Source organism: Elephantulus edwardii, unplaced genomic scaffold, assembly GCF_000299155.1.
Source record: "Elephantulus edwardii isolate Elephantulus edwardi_28Jun2011 unplaced genomic scaffold, EleEdw1.0 scaffold00350, whole genome shotgun sequence".
NCBI lineage: Eukaryota > Metazoa > Chordata > Mammalia > Macroscelidea > Macroscelididae > Elephantulus > Elephantulus edwardii.
Genome location: NW_006400100.1, coordinates 468,591 through 485,024, shown reverse-complemented (window position 1 = coordinate 485,024; position 16,434 = coordinate 468,591). Strand labels below are relative to the sequence as shown.

At 56.6% G+C, this 16,434-nt stretch overlaps 1 protein-coding gene across 2 annotated transcripts in view; it reads right to left on the bottom strand.

Moving 5' to 3' along the window:
* Positions 1-1,536: 1,536 nt before the first annotated feature.
* CLCN7 (chloride channel, voltage-sensitive 7) overlaps positions 1,537-16,434 on the bottom strand; it is a 22,374-nt gene continuing 7,476 nt past the window's right edge. Inside the window, exons 2-25 of one of the 2 annotated variants that reach the window (XM_006901907.1) lie at positions 15,604-15,684; positions 14,485-14,556; positions 14,335-14,400; positions 12,957-13,089; positions 12,595-12,704; positions 11,825-11,905; positions 11,161-11,223; positions 10,969-11,052; positions 10,310-10,403; positions 10,026-10,090; positions 9,396-9,512; positions 8,693-8,747; positions 8,000-8,060; positions 6,435-6,573; positions 5,258-5,351; positions 4,970-5,139; positions 4,500-4,551; positions 4,104-4,231; positions 3,722-3,807; positions 3,357-3,486; positions 2,746-2,805; positions 2,092-2,268; positions 1,794-1,874; positions 1,540-1,626 (exon numbers count right to left, since the gene is read on the bottom strand). In XM_006901907.1, coding sequence (XP_006901969.1) covers positions 1,540-1,626; positions 1,794-1,874; positions 2,092-2,268; positions 2,746-2,805; positions 3,357-3,486; positions 3,722-3,807; positions 4,104-4,231; positions 4,500-4,551; positions 4,970-5,139; positions 5,258-5,351; positions 6,435-6,573; positions 8,000-8,060; positions 8,693-8,747; positions 9,396-9,512; positions 10,026-10,090; positions 10,310-10,403; positions 10,969-11,052; positions 11,161-11,223; positions 11,825-11,905; positions 12,595-12,704; positions 12,957-13,089; positions 14,335-14,400; positions 14,485-14,556; positions 15,604-15,684 — 2,286 coding nt within the window. Of the gene's footprint in view, positions 1,627-1,793; positions 1,875-2,091; positions 2,269-2,745; positions 2,806-3,356; positions 3,487-3,721; positions 3,808-4,103; positions 4,232-4,499; positions 4,552-4,969; positions 5,140-5,257; positions 5,352-6,434; positions 6,574-7,999; positions 8,061-8,692; positions 8,748-9,395; positions 9,513-10,025; positions 10,091-10,309; positions 10,404-10,968; positions 11,053-11,160; positions 11,224-11,824; positions 11,906-12,594; positions 12,705-12,956; positions 13,090-14,334; positions 14,401-14,484; positions 14,557-15,603; positions 15,685-16,434 lie in introns of both variants that reach the window. The other variant, XM_006901908.1, reaches the window with a different exon arrangement.

Sequence of the window (16,434 nt, the reverse complement as noted above, 5' to 3'; positions counted from 1 at the left end):
TCTAGCTGGAAAGACAGCATTGGACCACACAGATGTCCCAGGAATGACATCCCATGGGGCCCTGAGCACTGCATGGGGACACTTCCTCAGCGGCTCTGTGGAGCTGTGGCCCCTGCAGCCTCATTCTCCAGGCAGGCTCAGGCTGCTGCTGTCCCCCTTCATTTAGCTGTGTTTTCATCACCGCTTGGTGTCCCCTGGGGCCCTACCACGTTTGAAGACATCCACACTGCCACTGGGGGTGGTGCCCTCAGGAAGGGTGGCCCTTGAGCCACAGCGTTAGTGGAGGGTAGGCCTTAGAAGCAGTCTCTGCCTAAACATCCATGCTGCCTGGTGACAGGTACAGGCTGGGGGCTCTGGGTTCCCTAAGGAGCCCCATTGGGAACCAGTACTGACTGCAAGGCTACTAGCAAGGCCACACCACTTCTAGGTCATCCTGGGCCCACGTGGCCCTCAAGCCAGCTTGCGCCCTGTGGGCTAACAGTCCAAGCACAGAGTCCTTGGAGCCCCTGCAGTGGCTACCACAGTAGGAAAGATGAGGTGCTGAATCGTGGTTACACAGGATGTGGCGGCTGCAGGTTGGCACTGCAGGCTCTAGTTCCAGCAGGGAGAAGGGCTCAGTGCTTTCCAAGGCCCACAGCTCAGGTTGAGGCTGGGCACTGACCAGGAGTCCACTGTCCGTGGACAGTGTGCATCTCTTGGAGCCACTCCTGGCCCCCCGCTTCCCAGGTTCTCTTTGTTGGGTGTCCAGGACAGGGGTGTCCCTCCTGCCACAAGTCCCAGCACATGACCAAGTAGGTCGGTGCTGGTTGGGGGGGAGCAGGCCAGGGTCTCACAGAAGTGGAGTCAGGGATCAGACAAGTCTCACAGCTGACTGTAAATGGAGATACGAAGAGGAGGCTGGGGGGCTACACAGAAGGACATGGGGTCGGAGAGGGGAGCAGCAGCAGCAGTGACCCTGGCTTGGTCTCTCACAGAAACATGCATGTTCACATATATGCACACACAATTTCAACTCATGTATTTAACATGATTCATTCATGCAACACCCTCTCCCCAACACAGTCAACATATTCATCCTCACACTCCACCCCACACCCCTGCTCGCATCCACACTTGGACCTGCACACATCTGCCCACACTGATGCTCTCATACTTACATTCATGTTCTTACACCTCCACACGTGAACACATTTATGTTCTCACACATGTCCACATACTGATGCACTCACAAATGTGTGCACACACTGATACTCTCACACCCACATATGCACCTCACTGCTCCTGGGAGGGCACCAGGCAGGGAGAAAGGGAAGTGTATCTGTGCACTCGTGTGGCCCCGTGGGGCACAGTCCCCGTAGGAAGGAGACTGGCCTAGAGCAGGAGGGGTGCTGGGGGAGGCACATAGCATGGAGAACATTCAAGGGTCCAGAATTCCCTGGCCCACGTCAGGCTGAGGAGCGGCTTTGGCAGTAGACCACAGGTACTGGAGGAGGTGATGGGGTGCATAGGGAGGGGTGCCTGGCCCTGAGGGCAAATGCCTCACGTCTGGGCCAGCGAGAGTTCCTCAAGGCCGCCTCTGCCTAGCCGGTACCTGGCGAGGTCCTTCCTGGTCACCAGACCCACCACCTGCAAGGCAGCCCACATCAGAGCCCGCTGGACCTGTGCCCAGGCCTCTGGGCCCCAACTGGGTCTGCCAAGTGACTGTCTGACTTAAGGGGCAGGTAGGCACAGGGGCAGCTGACAGGGCCTGGCCAGGCTGAGAGCTGACCCCACCCACCCCACGGCCTGCTTACCTGATTGCGGTTGTCTACCACCACAAGGTGCCTCAGGCCCAGCGCCCGGAACAGTTTGAAGACCCTTGGCAGTGACGCCTCCTGCAGGAACAGTAGCCTCAGCCCCTACCTCTGCTCCCACTCGTGCCTGGCCCTCTATCCAGCCCCAGCCCTGTAGGGTCCTCACTCAAAGATAAGGCATGCCCACTAGACCTGTTCTGCTCAGCCCCCATGTTCAAGAGATGTGATCCCTTTTGGGCAACCTAAGCCTTTCCTGGGACTTCACAGGCTCCCCCCTGGAATGAGGGTTCCAGCAGACCTGGGGCACAGTGTAGGGGGATGGGTTCATAAACTCTGACAGGTCCATGTGACACTCGCGCTCATCCTGGGACACGTGGATGGACTGGATGGGCGGGAAGCGGGGGTAGGCATCCCGGAAGTCCTTGAGCCGCAGCCGGCGCTGCACCAGGCCCAGGTGGGAGCGCTCCACGAACACCTGAAGCCAATGGGGTGTCAGCATTAGGGGAACACAGGGTCATCCAACCACCAGAACTCCTGACACATACCCTTGTCCCCAGGAACCCTGGCCAAGCACCCCTGTCCCGTCATGAGCACTTGGAATACCTGTTCCTCTGCCTGAATCCACCTTGGAGGACCCCTGTACATGTATATTCCTGGGACTCTCTGGGGACCCCGCCTCTGGTTGTATTCACCCTGGGCCACTCCCCCTTCCCTACTCAACTCACATTCTCCCAGAATTCCCCACCTCTGGTTGTATTTGCTCTGGACCACTCCCCCCCGCCCCCGCCCCCCCACTCACATTCTCCCAAACCTTTCTTTATCCTCCTGAGACCTCATCTCTGGTTCTATTTGCCAGAATCTATACCCCTCCCCCTTGACTCCAATGACATTCATCTAGGATTCCTGTCCGCTGACTGCTCCCACCTACCCAGGACCTCAACCTGAGTCACACCTTATGCTTCAGGAGAACGATGAGCTGGGAGCGCAGGATGAGGCCTTGTAGCCGGGCAGGCTGTGGAGAGAAGTAGGTGCTGGGTGCAGTGGGGCCAGTCGGGGGTGCCAGGGTGGGAGCCAGCGGTGCTGGACAGAGCCCTGGGTGCAGGGCAGGGTCCCGTCCATGCTTGCACTGGTGACCCTGGCCCCACTCCCCTCAGGGTCACGGCCTTCTTTCTGTGTTGGACTGTCAGCAAACAGTCAGGAGGGAGGGCATGACAGACCCCCAGTTACAGCTGGATGCCCCACCAGAAATATTTTCCAAACATTGGGGTGAACAGCCCACATTCCCAGGCTGGGGAGCCAGGCTTCACTGGTTGTGAGATCCTTCTCAGTGAATGTTATGGTGACTGTGGCATAGTTTTGAGACTGGTGGTGTTGAGACCTCTTGGCACACAAGCCCTGAATGTGTGTCCCACATACACTGCCCCACAGAAACGTCACTAAATATGACCACAGCGCCAGAGTTTCCTGGGCAGGGCAAGCCAGCCTCCTACAGACATACACCCTCTGGGATGGTAGCTGGACCCAAGGTCCCACTTGCCCACTCCTGGGGGGTCTGCCTGATACCTGGGTGTTGTCCACGTCATCCACCACAGGGAAGCCATTGTGGTTGGAAGCAGGGTCACTGAGGACGTCGACAATGACGCCCACCTTCTCCGTCCTCCTCAGACAGGTGACAGGTGTGCTCATCACCTCCCTGCCCGCAGAGAATACTATCAACCAAGGCCTTCCCCACTGGCTGCCCTGGGGCCCACTCAGACACTCCCTGCTCCCATCCAACTCTGCCAGCCCACACAGTACCACCCAACAGTAAGGCATAGCCAGACACAGGGAATCGGAGACGTGACCCCACAGTGTCTATTCTCCATACTCCCTGCCCAGCTAGAGAAAAGTAGGGGCTCGGCTCTGGTTTACATTGGGGCAGGGGGTACCTGGCTGTGAGTGAGTGTGAGGTGACTGGGGCCTCCCAGTGTAGGAAGGGCACACTCTGCAGCTGGATGTGCATGTCATACAGGCCCTACAGGAGGGGAGGAGAGAAAGGGGACAGCTGGGTTTGCATGGTCGTGTTGGGGTGGGGAGTGAGGAGGCATGCGGAGTTGGGGAATGCGGGGCAGTGCATCCACCTTAACGGGCCAGGCACCAGATATACCACCAAGGGCAACAGGGCAGCGTGTCCACACTGATGGAGCCGCAACATTGCTACAAATACTGCAGCCTCACTAAGAAGCATGAGTGGGTGTGCTGACCACAGGGACTGGGGTGGGCAGGGTGACTCTGAGTGTCCCTGCCCTCCGTGGGGGGGGGGGGGCGCACCTCGATGAACACATCGCCCACGATCTTGGATGTCATGAGGACCAGCATGATGGGGAAGCCGTAGGTGACATTGCTGGTGGCTTCCATCATGATGACCGTCAGGCTCAGCGTCATCCGTACGATGCCTCCTGTGGGCCAGGGGGTGAGCATGGCAGGTCCTGTGGCCAACTCTCCCATAGACCACTCAGCCCCTCTTGTGCTTGGGACATGCTGCCTTGCCTCTGAAGTCACCTCTCAGGTATCAGAATGCATGGCCTGTCTCAGTTCTGCTGAGCACCCAAGTCCTTGCTTGCCCCCACTGGGGTCTCCATTCAGACACCACAGTGTGACGGTGGCTCTACGCCCTCCCCCCACATTTCAGGTCAGCACACACAGCTGCTGGCCTCAGGGGCTCACCAAGCTGGGCAGCAGCTCCCATCAGGGCGTACTTGCCCGGATCCGCCCAGACCTGCAGGGAGAGGGGTAAGGAGTCAACTGTGTGGTGACCTCCCCTGACCGTGGGCCATGCTGTGTCCAGAAGCCCAAACACAGCGCAGCCATACTCAAGGGCACTGACCCAGTGTCCTGTGTGAGAACAACGCCCAGGCTGACCTCTGCACCAGAAGAGCAGTACAGCTGGGGGAGAGCAGCTGGTACCACTCCCTGTGCTCACTGCAGCTCCCTTAACCCCACTCCATCCCCTCCAGGCTCACTGTCCCCAATTCCAGCTAACATCAGCACACCCCAGCTGGGTAGTGCCACCCCCACCCCTAGCCTACCACTCGCTGCACTCTTTCTGCTCCCTCTAGCTCACTGCAGTGATCCCCCTGCACCCCTTGTGCCCCAGTAACCAGGGCACCCCAAATCTCCCCCAATCCCAGGCTTACTGCGGCACCCGTGAGGTAGGACAGGGAGATGCCAAAGAGGCGGCCCCAGGCAGCACCGATGAGTAGCGAGGGGATGAAGACTCCAGCAGACACGGTCAGCCCGTAGGTCCAGCAGGCCAGGAAGAAGTAGACCAGCGTGAAGAGGCCAAGCGTCATAGGGTTGTAGGAGCCTGTGGGACAGGGGCTGAGCCGGATGCTCCTGTCCACCAGCCTCATGGGGCCCCCTTTGGCCAGGTGGTATCCTGCTGGCCCTGTGTCCACCTGGAGGCCTAGGCACCGGTCACTAACCTGGGGGGTCATGGAAGAGGCTGACCACACTCTTCTCCGGTGTGTTGAAGAAGGCGGCAGCCATAGAGTTGTACTCGCCATCTGCACAGAAGAGCTGCAGGGAAGGGACTGTGAGAGGCAAATGGGCCCAGAGAGCAGGTGGGTCTCAGAGCCCCGCGCCCTTGCTGGGCAGGCCCCCGGACAGCAGGGCTCCCAGTCCTTGAAGTAAGCTCAGCCACTGGGCAGGGTGAGTGCTTCAGGCCACCGTGTGGAGCAGGGTGATTCAGTGGCTCCAGGGCTGCTGTGGGGACGCAGAAAACATTTCTGACAAATCCCTAAGTAGTGAGGAGTGCAACAGTGCTGGGAGCACCCAGGAGTGGTGGTTAAGGCTCAGCTGCCAACCAAAAAGTTGGAGGTTCAAATCTACCAGCTGCTCAAAGAGAGAAAGACCTAGTGATGTGGCTCTGTCAAAAGCATAAAAACTCTAAAAACCAAACCTGCTGCTGTGGAGTTTATCCCAGCTTTGAGACACTGCCCTGTCGGGTTTCTAAGACTGTAAAGCTCTTCAGAAAACAACTTCATCTTAATCTCCCTGGGCGTGGCTGGGGGATTCAAACAGCCAATGGTTGTGTCTGCACCTGAGTGCTTTAACCAAAGTGCTACCACAGCTCCTTTAACTCAATCTGCTGCAGCTGACTGGATACTAACTCATGATGACCCTCCAGGACAGAGGAAACCTGTCCCGAGGGTTTCTGTGGCTGTAAATCTCGAGGCAAGCAGTGCCTCATCTTTCTCCCATGGAGTGAATGGCTGGGTCAAATAATAACCTTTTTGCTGGCTGTGGGGTGCTTTGACCAGTGCACCATCAGGCCCCTTCAGCCCTGGAACCCCTCTGGGGAGTCTGTCACATGGGGCTGCTGAGAGTCGAGATCAGCCCGTTAAGGAAAGCCAGTTCCACAGTAGTGTGTCTCAGGCTCTCCTCACATGCTATGTAACGCTGGGTCCGCCTGGATTGGTTAACAAGCACTTAAGCACTCAGCTGATCCAGGGAAGGCTGGCAGCTGGCATCCCCTCCATGGCTCCATGGGAGAACAAGCTGGTGATCTGCTCCCACATATTACAGGCTCGGGGACCCTCTGGGGCAGCTGTGACACACAGGGTCGCCATGAGCCAGGATCCCAACACCCCAGCTGCTCACCTGAAGTGGGTAGGACATGGCATTCCCCTGCAGGGGCTGGCAGTCACGGGAGGAGTAGATCATCACAAAGGCCACTGTAGCAGTGACAGCAGCCACCAGCACAGCCTCAGTCACCTGAAGGCAGGGTCGGTGGATGTACCTAGAGCAGAGAGACGTGCCAGGGCTGGTGTCAGGGCCAGATGTAGGCAGACAGGCGCATGCGCGCGCGCGCGCGCACACACACACACACACACACACACACACACACACAACAGCACTCACCCAACACATCTATGCACATCCTATGAATGCACAGATATACCACACACATTATACACTCATATGTACACACAAGCCCTCACAAAAACAGGTATACACATACACATGGAACACAAATCAACACCACATGCATGCACACATGCAGATAAACTACAAGCAGAGACACAGGCAGAGACTCACCACACAGCCATACACATGCCCACCACCCAGCGCCCACAATGACATCACATGGCCACCCACGCAGACCATGCTGCAATCATAGACACACCACATAATGCCCACGATGACATCACATAGCCACCCACGCAGACCATGCTGCAATCAGACACACCACACAATGCCCACGATGACATCACATGGCCACACACATGCAGACCACACTACATGCAGTGGCACCACATGAACACAAATGCAGACACACCACACATACACATATATCCACAAAACCAGACATACATGTACAGAGTGACACCATATGAAAATATACACACTAATGCACGCACATACCACACAGATGTGCATATGTATGCACACAAACTAGATATTCCCTGGCACTTGTGTGCACATACACTTGCAGACACAAATACAGACATAACTCACACAGATACACAAGTGGACCAGAGACACACACAAAGAATGTTATGGATTCAAATGTGTCCCCCTAAAAAACCCATGCTGTAAATCCTACCCTCTCTTTCTATAGGTATAACCCTATGGAGAGGGCTTTTCTTTGCTACATGAATGAGGCAGCTCTGAGTCAATCTCTTCCCAGAAAGAAAAGAGAATAAGTCAGTGAGCCCAAGGAGAGTTAGTGGATGGCAGCAGTGTCGCAGTGCTAGAGCAATGTCATTTGGCAGTTACGTAATGATGCAATTATTCCAATGATGTGATCTGAGATATTATCAGTCAACCAGTTGTAAGGGAACTAGACTGAGATGCAATATACTTTCTCAGGTTATAAACACACACACACGCATCCCCCCCCATAAACCACATATGTACACAGGTGTACAGACACTACACACATATGCTTACATATATACACTCAGGTGCACAGACACACCATGCTCACATACACCCACATGCAGACAACATGCACTCGCACATGTGTAGAGACAACCCCAATGCCCATGCACATATGAACAGATACACCCATATACATAAGCTCCGCCCCCCCGACACAGTCCTTATCTCCTCTACTGGCCTAGAGCTGCCCCATCAGATATGCCCTGTCTTGAATCCCCATCATCAGTGTTGTAAACAAACAGACCTCTGCCTCAGGGAAGGTTCATAGGACAGGGCCTCACCTGATCCGGAACATGGTCAGCCAGTAGTTTAAGGCATTGAACACAGCTCCAAGAATGCCCCCTGTGGCCAGTGACAGGAGGGGAGACAGTATCGGAGGGACGTACTCAGACTCTAGCTGGCACCACCCGTGTCCCCACCACCAGCACACACTCTAACACTGACTGTCCACCCCAGTGTCATCCATGTGCCCCAACACGTAATGTCCTGGCAACACGCACATCAATCAGTCCTGCCTATGCACTCCTTAGCACTGTCCATGCTCCTCAACTGTGGAGGCCCTCAAGGCTATACAAGAGACCAGGGCAGGTCGGGGGAGCTCTGTGAAGGCCACTCTGCCCTGCCCCCCAACCTGGGGTCAGTGGTCACATACTCAGGAAAGGAAAGGCATCAGATGCCTTCAGCCCACTAAGCTTCATCTCCCCAGAAAATACTTTTCTGGAGTGTTCTGTCCTTCCCAGGTCACCGGACCTCTGACTAAAAAGCCAAGGGCAGGAGAGCATCAGTACCTTACGTCTGGGCAGCCACCCTGAGGGAGCCCCACATGAACATATGGCAGGGGTACTGAGGTGCAACCTCCTGGGTGCATGCATGCCCTGTATACCACCCCCAACCACACAAGAGGGTAAGGGGTGCTCAGGAAAGAACTCCTCAGGTGGGGAGGGGTCCCTACTGTCACGGGTGGGAGGACTCACCAACAACACCCATGGCGATGAAGATGGGGATCTCATGGATGGTGTAGACCATTTTCTGGGGGTGAGGGGGAAGCAGAGGCTGTCGGACTCATGGGGTCCACACCATGGCTCCACCCGTGCACATGGACACGCCCAGCATGACTGCCACAGGGAGCAGGCAGCAGGGTCAAGGGGGTTCAGGACCCTCGGCAGCATGGAACAATCTATCCTAAGGTGCCAACCACATCTTTTCCAGAAGCTATGCCCTGAGGAGTGGCTGGGCTGAGCAGTGGCTGGGGAGGACAGCGTGCGGATGACCGGACTGTCTGTGTGTGTCACTCCAGTCTTCCCTGTACATGGTCTATCAGGAGTCACGTCATCAGCTCAGTGTACTCTGAGCCAGTGTTTCTTAACAGGCTCTGTAGCATGGCACATGGCCAGCCACTCTGGGAATGCTGGCTCAGACCCTTGGGCCCTCTGGATATGGCAACTACTTATGCCCACCCTGAGCTCCGAGATCCTGGGACTCTGGCCTGGCCAGGGAAAGAGGGCATCCCAGGCTGTAGTCAGTTGCTACACACCTATCCTGGGCAGATATTTGGGATCTGGAGATCATGGACAGCTGGCTGGAAACTATAAGCCTCTCACTTTTAGAAGCTTTGGTGGGACCCCAAGGACACATTGCAGCACCCCAGATCACAAACACAGGGCAGCAGGCAATCACCTCAGTGTCGAACCTCCCGAAGTTGATGAGGCCTGGGCTGGAGAGGTCCCAGATGTTGCCATGGTAGATGCTAAGCACGAAGTTCAAGGTGAAGGTGGAGATCATGGAGGCAAAGAACTGGGGGACACAGGGTAGTCAGGGCTGCAGCAGAGTCAGAAGAGGGGGCCAGGGAGACTCCACCAAGGACAGGGAGGAACATGGTGCCAAGAACCAGAAGTGAGGGGCCAGCTCTGCCAAGGATAGGGGGACATGATGGCTGATGGCCAGGCAGGAACGATCGGACAAGAGTGAGCTCAGCTGCTGGGGGCGGGGGGGAGGAGTGTGGTATGGGGTTCTGGTGGTAGTTGGAACAGAATGGTCAGCTTTCAGGGTAGTCAAAGATGGGGAGAGGATGGCCTGTGCAGCAGATGACTTGGGGGCATCACAACACAGACAAGGGGTGAAAAAGTGCACCCAAGGGGCTGGTGAGGGGCTGATGAGGGGCAGATGAGAGGTGGACAAAGGAGCTGAGAAGTGGGGCTCTGACTGGGGTGAGGGGCTGACAAAGGGTAGACAAGGGCTGGGTGAGGAGCATGGACCCAGATACAAATGAAGGGTAGAAGGGTGGACTAAAGCGTTGGTGGTACTCACAATCCTCCAGGTCAGAAACTGGTTCCAGAAGGAGGCGCCTTCCTCCAAACTGAAAAGCACACCACCTGGGAAGGCCACGAACACCCTGACACACCTGAGACACCCCCACAGCCCTCCAGGTGGGACCGGGCCCCCTGGACCCACACAGGCATGGTCTGATGATGCTGGAAGCTGTCGGGGGGGGGGGCAAAGCATTCCACTGTGACCTGCCCCTAGTCCATGCTGTTTGGGGAGGTGACATTCCAACATGTCCCTCATGAGCACACAGGACAGGCTCCTCTTACCTACAGGGGCTCCAAAGGCAGCAGACACGCCAGCCGCAGCTCCTGCAGAAACAAAGTCGCGCTTCTCTGTGTCCCTGCGGAAGTACTCAAAGATCTAGAGCAGAGGCAGACAGACGGCAGGACAAGGGTCAGTCTGGCCTCCACGCCCCTGTGGAAGTATTTAAAGGTCAGAGAAGGGACAGATGGGCAGATAGACAGGAGTCAGCCTGGCTCCGAGGCTCTTGGAAGGAAGCGAAGCAAGGACAGGATTCTTGGGGTCCATGGACCAGGACCCAACCCAAGCTCTCAGGGTCCATGGACTTGGGCCACAGACAGTGAGGTTCATGGACTGGGCCCCATGAGGACTCTGGGGGTTCAGAGACTGAACCCAAAGGGAATCACAGCATCACAGTTGTTCTAGCTGTATCTCTGACAAGCCTGCTGCATGGGTGAAATATCCCGCAATTGCAACCCCACTCAGCCCCCCAAAACCCACTGTTAGGGTCTCACTTCAGAAAACAACCAGTCTGGAAGTTCTGTCATCTAAGGGCCTGGGAGCGCAGTGAGACAACAGGGAACAAAGCGGGGCAGATGGGGGCTTGGGGGAGGGACTGTGGCTGCACTGCAGAGATGACACCCTGACACGCGTGAGGAGCTGTGGTCGGGCTCCTCGTACTCACCTTGAAGTCGCGCTTGAGCGAAGTGGACCGGCCCTGGGAGATGCCAGCAGCAATCACAGAGCCTGAGTGGATCATGGGCCCTTCCTAGAAGGCAGGGCGTTCAGGAAGGGGGTGGCCAGCAGCCAGCACTGGGGTGGGGCGGCAGGGGGGGGGGCGGAGGGGCAGGGACGGACAGGGCGGGGAGGTGGTTACCTTTCCTACAGCCAGGCCGCCCACCACAGACAGGATCACCCCTGACACCTTGATCACCAGTGTCTGGGAGGCAAGGAGAGACAGTTGTCTGGGGCTGAGGATGGACATGGTGGAGAATGGGGGCCAAACTCACACAAGCACCTCACATACGTGGCACATGGACAGTAACTGCAGCACAGGAGACACAGCCCCCTCCAGGTTCCCGCTCCCCAGAGCTACAGCACAGTCACCAGGGCCAGCTCCCCCGAACCCCATATGCACGGACACCAGGGCCAGCTCCCCCGAACCGCATACGCAGACACCAAGGCCAGCTCCCCTGAACCCCATACGCATGGACACCAGGGCCAGCTCCCCCAAACCCAGACCTACAGCACAGGCACCAGGGCCAGCTCCACTGAACCTCAGACCTACAGCACGGTCTCCAGAGCCAGTTCTCTTGCCTTACTAGACCTACATACACCATGGTCACCAAAACCAGTTACCCTCACCCACTCCCAGATCTACACCATGGTCACCACAGCCAGCTCCCCAGCTCCCCGGATCTACACTATGGTTTCCACAGCCAGCACTCCTGCTGCACACCCACCTGCCTGCTACACTCATGTCCATCCAGCCTGCCCAACTCTCCTCAGACCGTGGCCACCCAAAGCATCACCCTGCTCACCTTGAGCCGCACCACATGAGGAATCTTCACTCCATTGAGAAAACACTTGATCTGGGGGATCCCACTGCCTGCTGCCACAGGCTGCAAGGAAGTGGTCTGTGATGATGGGGTGGAGGAGGAGGCCAGCCAAGAGGCACTTGTTACCTACCCCCTGAGAGGTCAATACCTTGAGACCTAGGGAGCCCATGGCTCCAGGGGAGGAGGTCAGAAGAAAAGGGACTTGACCCGCACACTGAGAAACTTCCAGATGTGGCCCATCTTTCCCTACCACTCCAGAATGGGGGTGTGGGGAGGCTGCCAGGGGAAAGGCAGTGTGAGAGGGCCACTCTCTTCTGAGCCTAGTTCCAGTACCTTCTTCCACTTCCACCTGGCCCTCCTGCCTTTCACAGGAGACCCTGTCCCCAGAACACCCCGTTCTGGCTCCCAGTGCCTGCCATTTCTGGTCCCAGTTAGCATGGCTGTTAAGAATGCACATCTGGTCTGTGGGATGATGGCACCCAAGGTACCCAGATGCACTGCTTCTCCTGAAAACTATGGCCACATAGCCTGGTTCTGTCATGTTGAACCATAAGACCCTGCTAATAGGACTGTGAGGGGAAGTATGAGGATGGAGGTGCTCCTATCTGGTTCTGTCACATCTAACCTTGGGACCCCATCTACAGACTATGAGGGGAGATTATGGATAGCAAACCCCATTTGGTTCTGTCACATCTAACCATGGGACCTTGTCTACAGGCCTGTGGGGGAGCATATGGACTGGGGAGCCCCACCTCCACGAAGGCAACGATCAGCGAGCCCACCAGCACGAAGGCGGAGTTCAGCACTGCCCACAGCAGGAGGGAGAAGGACAGGCCCCCTTTTTCTGTGAATTTGTCAATGTCTGGGCTAGTCAAGGAGGGTAGCCTGACAATGGACCCAATGTCCATCCACCACCCATCTCGCCAAATATGTCTCTGGCCAGCAGACATGTCCTGGAGGACTATACCCCATGGGATGGGCAAACAGTCTGGAAGGCCCTGCAGAGATACCCCAAGGCCTTGTTGAACCTCATCCACCTGGCAAGTCTGAGGTTCAGTGTGCCCCCACCCACGGCTAAGCCTGGGGTCCACACAGGCGGTGTGGTCAAGGATACTGTCCTTGACGACCCTGTACTTGAGCCCAGCCAGGTTCTCCACCACGATGTCAATGAAGCAGGCCACCAAGCCCGTGAGGATGCCGATGAGGGCACAGATGACCCAGCGCTTGATCTCCACTGTCCGGAAGGCCTGTGAGGGAGGGGCAGTCATCACAGTCACTGGAGGCCCTGGAGACCCCTGTAGTCACCACCTCCAGCTACTGAGGGTGTCTCTACCAGCATCACATAAGAAAACCCACTTGGGTAGGGTGCTGCGGGGAAGGGCCCTAAAGAGCAGGGCAGTTTTCCTAGCTGTTGACACGTGTCCTGCCATATCTGGTATCTTAGCCACCATGGCTGTGACCCATCACTCCCCATCTCACTGTTTACCAGGGTGACAGGTAGGAAGGAACCAGGCTCTTTTTTTAAAAAAAAAATTTTTTTTAAATTTTTTATTTTATTATTTTTGTGTGCGTGTACCGTCAAATCAGATCTGACTGGTACAGGAGGAGATTGCCCCTCCTTCCCCGGCAGAGCATCTGGTGGATTCAAACCGTGCACCTCTGGGACTGTAGTTACAGCTTCTTGCCACTAGGCCAGGAACCAGGCTCTTGACACTTGAGGTGTAACCCAAGATGTGCAGAAGGGGTAGGAGGGGGAGGAGGAGAAAGACAGTAGGAGGGAAGGAAGGGAGAGAGGGGAGGAAGAGGTGGGAGGGGAGTGGGAGGGGAGGAGGGAAGAACAGCAGGAGGGAGGACAGTGAGAGAAGAGGAAGAAGAGGAGGGAGAGTAGAAAGCAAGGAGGGGGACAGGTTGGCAGCATTGGAGAAGGGGGAGGTAGAGTAGGAGAAAGGAGTGGAGGAGGGGAGGTAAGGGAGGGAGTAGAGGTGGGGGAGGTAGGGGAGGAGGAGTAGAGGAGGGAGAGGGAGAGGGGGAGAAGGAGTGAAGGAGGGGGAGGGGGAGGAGAGAGTGGAAGAGGGGAGGTAGGGGAGGAGGAGGGAGTGAAGAAGGGGAGGTAGGAGGGAGTGGAGGGAGGGCAAAGGAGGGGAGAGTACAGCAATAGAAGTAGAGGGAGCAGCACTCAGGAGAAGGAGGGAGAGGTAGAGGAGGAGAGAGTGAAGGGAGGAGAGGGAGGAGAGGTAGGGAAGGGTAGCAGCACTAAGTGGACGGAGCAGTACTGTGGAAGAGGAGGGAGAGGTAGAGGAGAAGGGAGTTGAGGAGGGGAAGGAGAGGTAGGGGAGGGGATAGCAGCACTAAGTGGAGGGAGCAGGGTCCAAGAGGAGGGAGAGGTAGACGAGCAGGGAGTCGAGGAGGGGGAGGAGAGGTAGGAGAGGGATTGGCAGCACTAAGTGAAGGGAGCAGTGTCCAGAAGGTGGGGTGGAGGAGGAAATGCTCACTGTGTGGTTGATGCGCCGCTCCTCTTCCAGAAACAGCTGGTTCTCACTGTTGTCATAGTCCAGGCTCTGTGGCCTCAGCAGAGAGAGATAATTACTTCCAGGCAGGGCTGGGGACCCAGGTCAGCATCCCAGGGCTGGGCAAGGGCTCACCTCATACTTTAGCGACAGCAACTTCTCGTTGTGGGGGATCTCCTTGGGAAAGGGCTGGGGCGGGTCCATCCCCTGTGGAGGAAGTCACTGTCACCCACCTGATACCCTGACCCTCAGATGCATAGGAAAGGAGAGGTACATCCTATAAACCCTCACACCCTTGGAGGCCAGCATGTTCCTGCCATCAAATCAGACATCCCAGAAAAACAGCACAAACACCCCTTGGGAGAAGATGGGCAATGAAGTTCACAGCCTCGCAAACCCCACAGGCCGTTCTGTCACTGCAGGGTCGCTGAGGCAATGGGTTGAGCTGGGAGTTCTTGGTGAGCATTCAGATGAGCCAGGGTGGTGCAGTAGGTAAGTGCCTGGCTGTTAAGCAGCTGCTCCTGGGGAGAAAGAGGCCTTCTGCTTCTGTAAAGATTACAGCCTCACAGACTCCGGGGGCCCAGCCCAACTGTGTCCTCCCAGGTGACCGTAGGTTTGGCAGGAATGGAAAATGGTGCAGCCACTATTGGACAGTCTGGTGGTTCCTCCAGCTATGTGTCCGGGGCATGAGAGGAGGGACGCAGAGAGATGCATGCAGGTGCAGAGAGTGGTGACAAGTGCTGTCCCACTGTCATATGCCCTGTCCAGCAGTGGGGACTGGATTCAGGGACAACACACTGGGTGTTGAGTCCAAGAGCATGTCAGAGCAGAGGTGGTGGGTCAGAGTAGAGAGAGGACAGGTTTCTATGAAGGCCACCATTGGCAGCCTGTCGCATGTGAGGCTCCAGGAACTCTGCTCTGTTTCACTGCAAAGGCTAAGGGCCGAATCTGCTGCAGAGGAACTGAGACAAGGTTGCACTGTCCAGGACACCAGAGAAGGAGAGGTAAGCTCAGCTGTGGGGAGCTCAGAGCTCCCCCACACCCTGACATGGCAACTGTGGACAGGAGTCGGAACATTTGTCTGAGGGCTGGGTGAGGTCACGCCCAAGTTGGGGCTGACATTCTCTGTACTTTCTAATGCCGCTCAACCCTGGGAGTCAACCCCCTAGTCGACCCCTGGGTGGTGTGTGCCCTCCACTCCTGCCTTGTATCTTTACAGTCACTCAGGTCTAGGAGCCCCTGGCCTGTACTCACCGGGTCCAGAAGCTCGTCATCCAGCTCCACGTTGCTCATCTGTCCGATCCGGAAAGATGCAGAGTGTGCAGAGTGGGGTAGCTGGAAGCAGAAGAAGGGGAGACATGGAAGGTGTGACTTCAGGTACCACCACATCCGTCACGGACAAAATGCAGCAGGGTTTACTCCCTCCATGGTCAAAATGCATAAAGGCCCACAGGCCTGGTGATGAGCTGGGAGGGTCTACAATCCTGCTTTCCAGAACCTGAAGACCCCCCCCCCCTTCCCACCATTGTCTTAGCCAGCCTCACAGATGAGCAGATGTACTGGGAGTCCCCTTCCCCCATGTCCAGCTTGAGACAGACTGACACACCTGAAGCTTCCCTCTCCCTCCTCCTGACTGGCTGACATACCTGCCACACCCTTGTCCTCCCCCAGGGCCAACAGGGATCCCTCCCTGCTTGTCCTGGGGGCTTGTTCAGTAGCCTCACCTCCACAGAAAAGTCTCTACCCAGTCTACCTGGGCCCGGTCAGAGTGGCTCCACAAGCCTCAAGCCAATGTAAGGCAGGAGAGTGATCCGCTCAGCCCTGCCCAGTCAGTGCATGCGTGTGCACACACAGACACAGAAGCCCACGTGAATGCTCACACATGCAGGCACATGTACCTGTACACATACACGCAGACACACACAGATTCTTCCAAGCATGTATGGAATGTGCACACAGAGAAACACAGGTGCCCAGGCATGTACTCACACATGCACATGGCGTCCACCTTCCGTATGTGAAGGTATGTGTCACATGTACAGGCACATCTAAGCTCTCACACAAGTGCACACGTTTCCTCCCGCC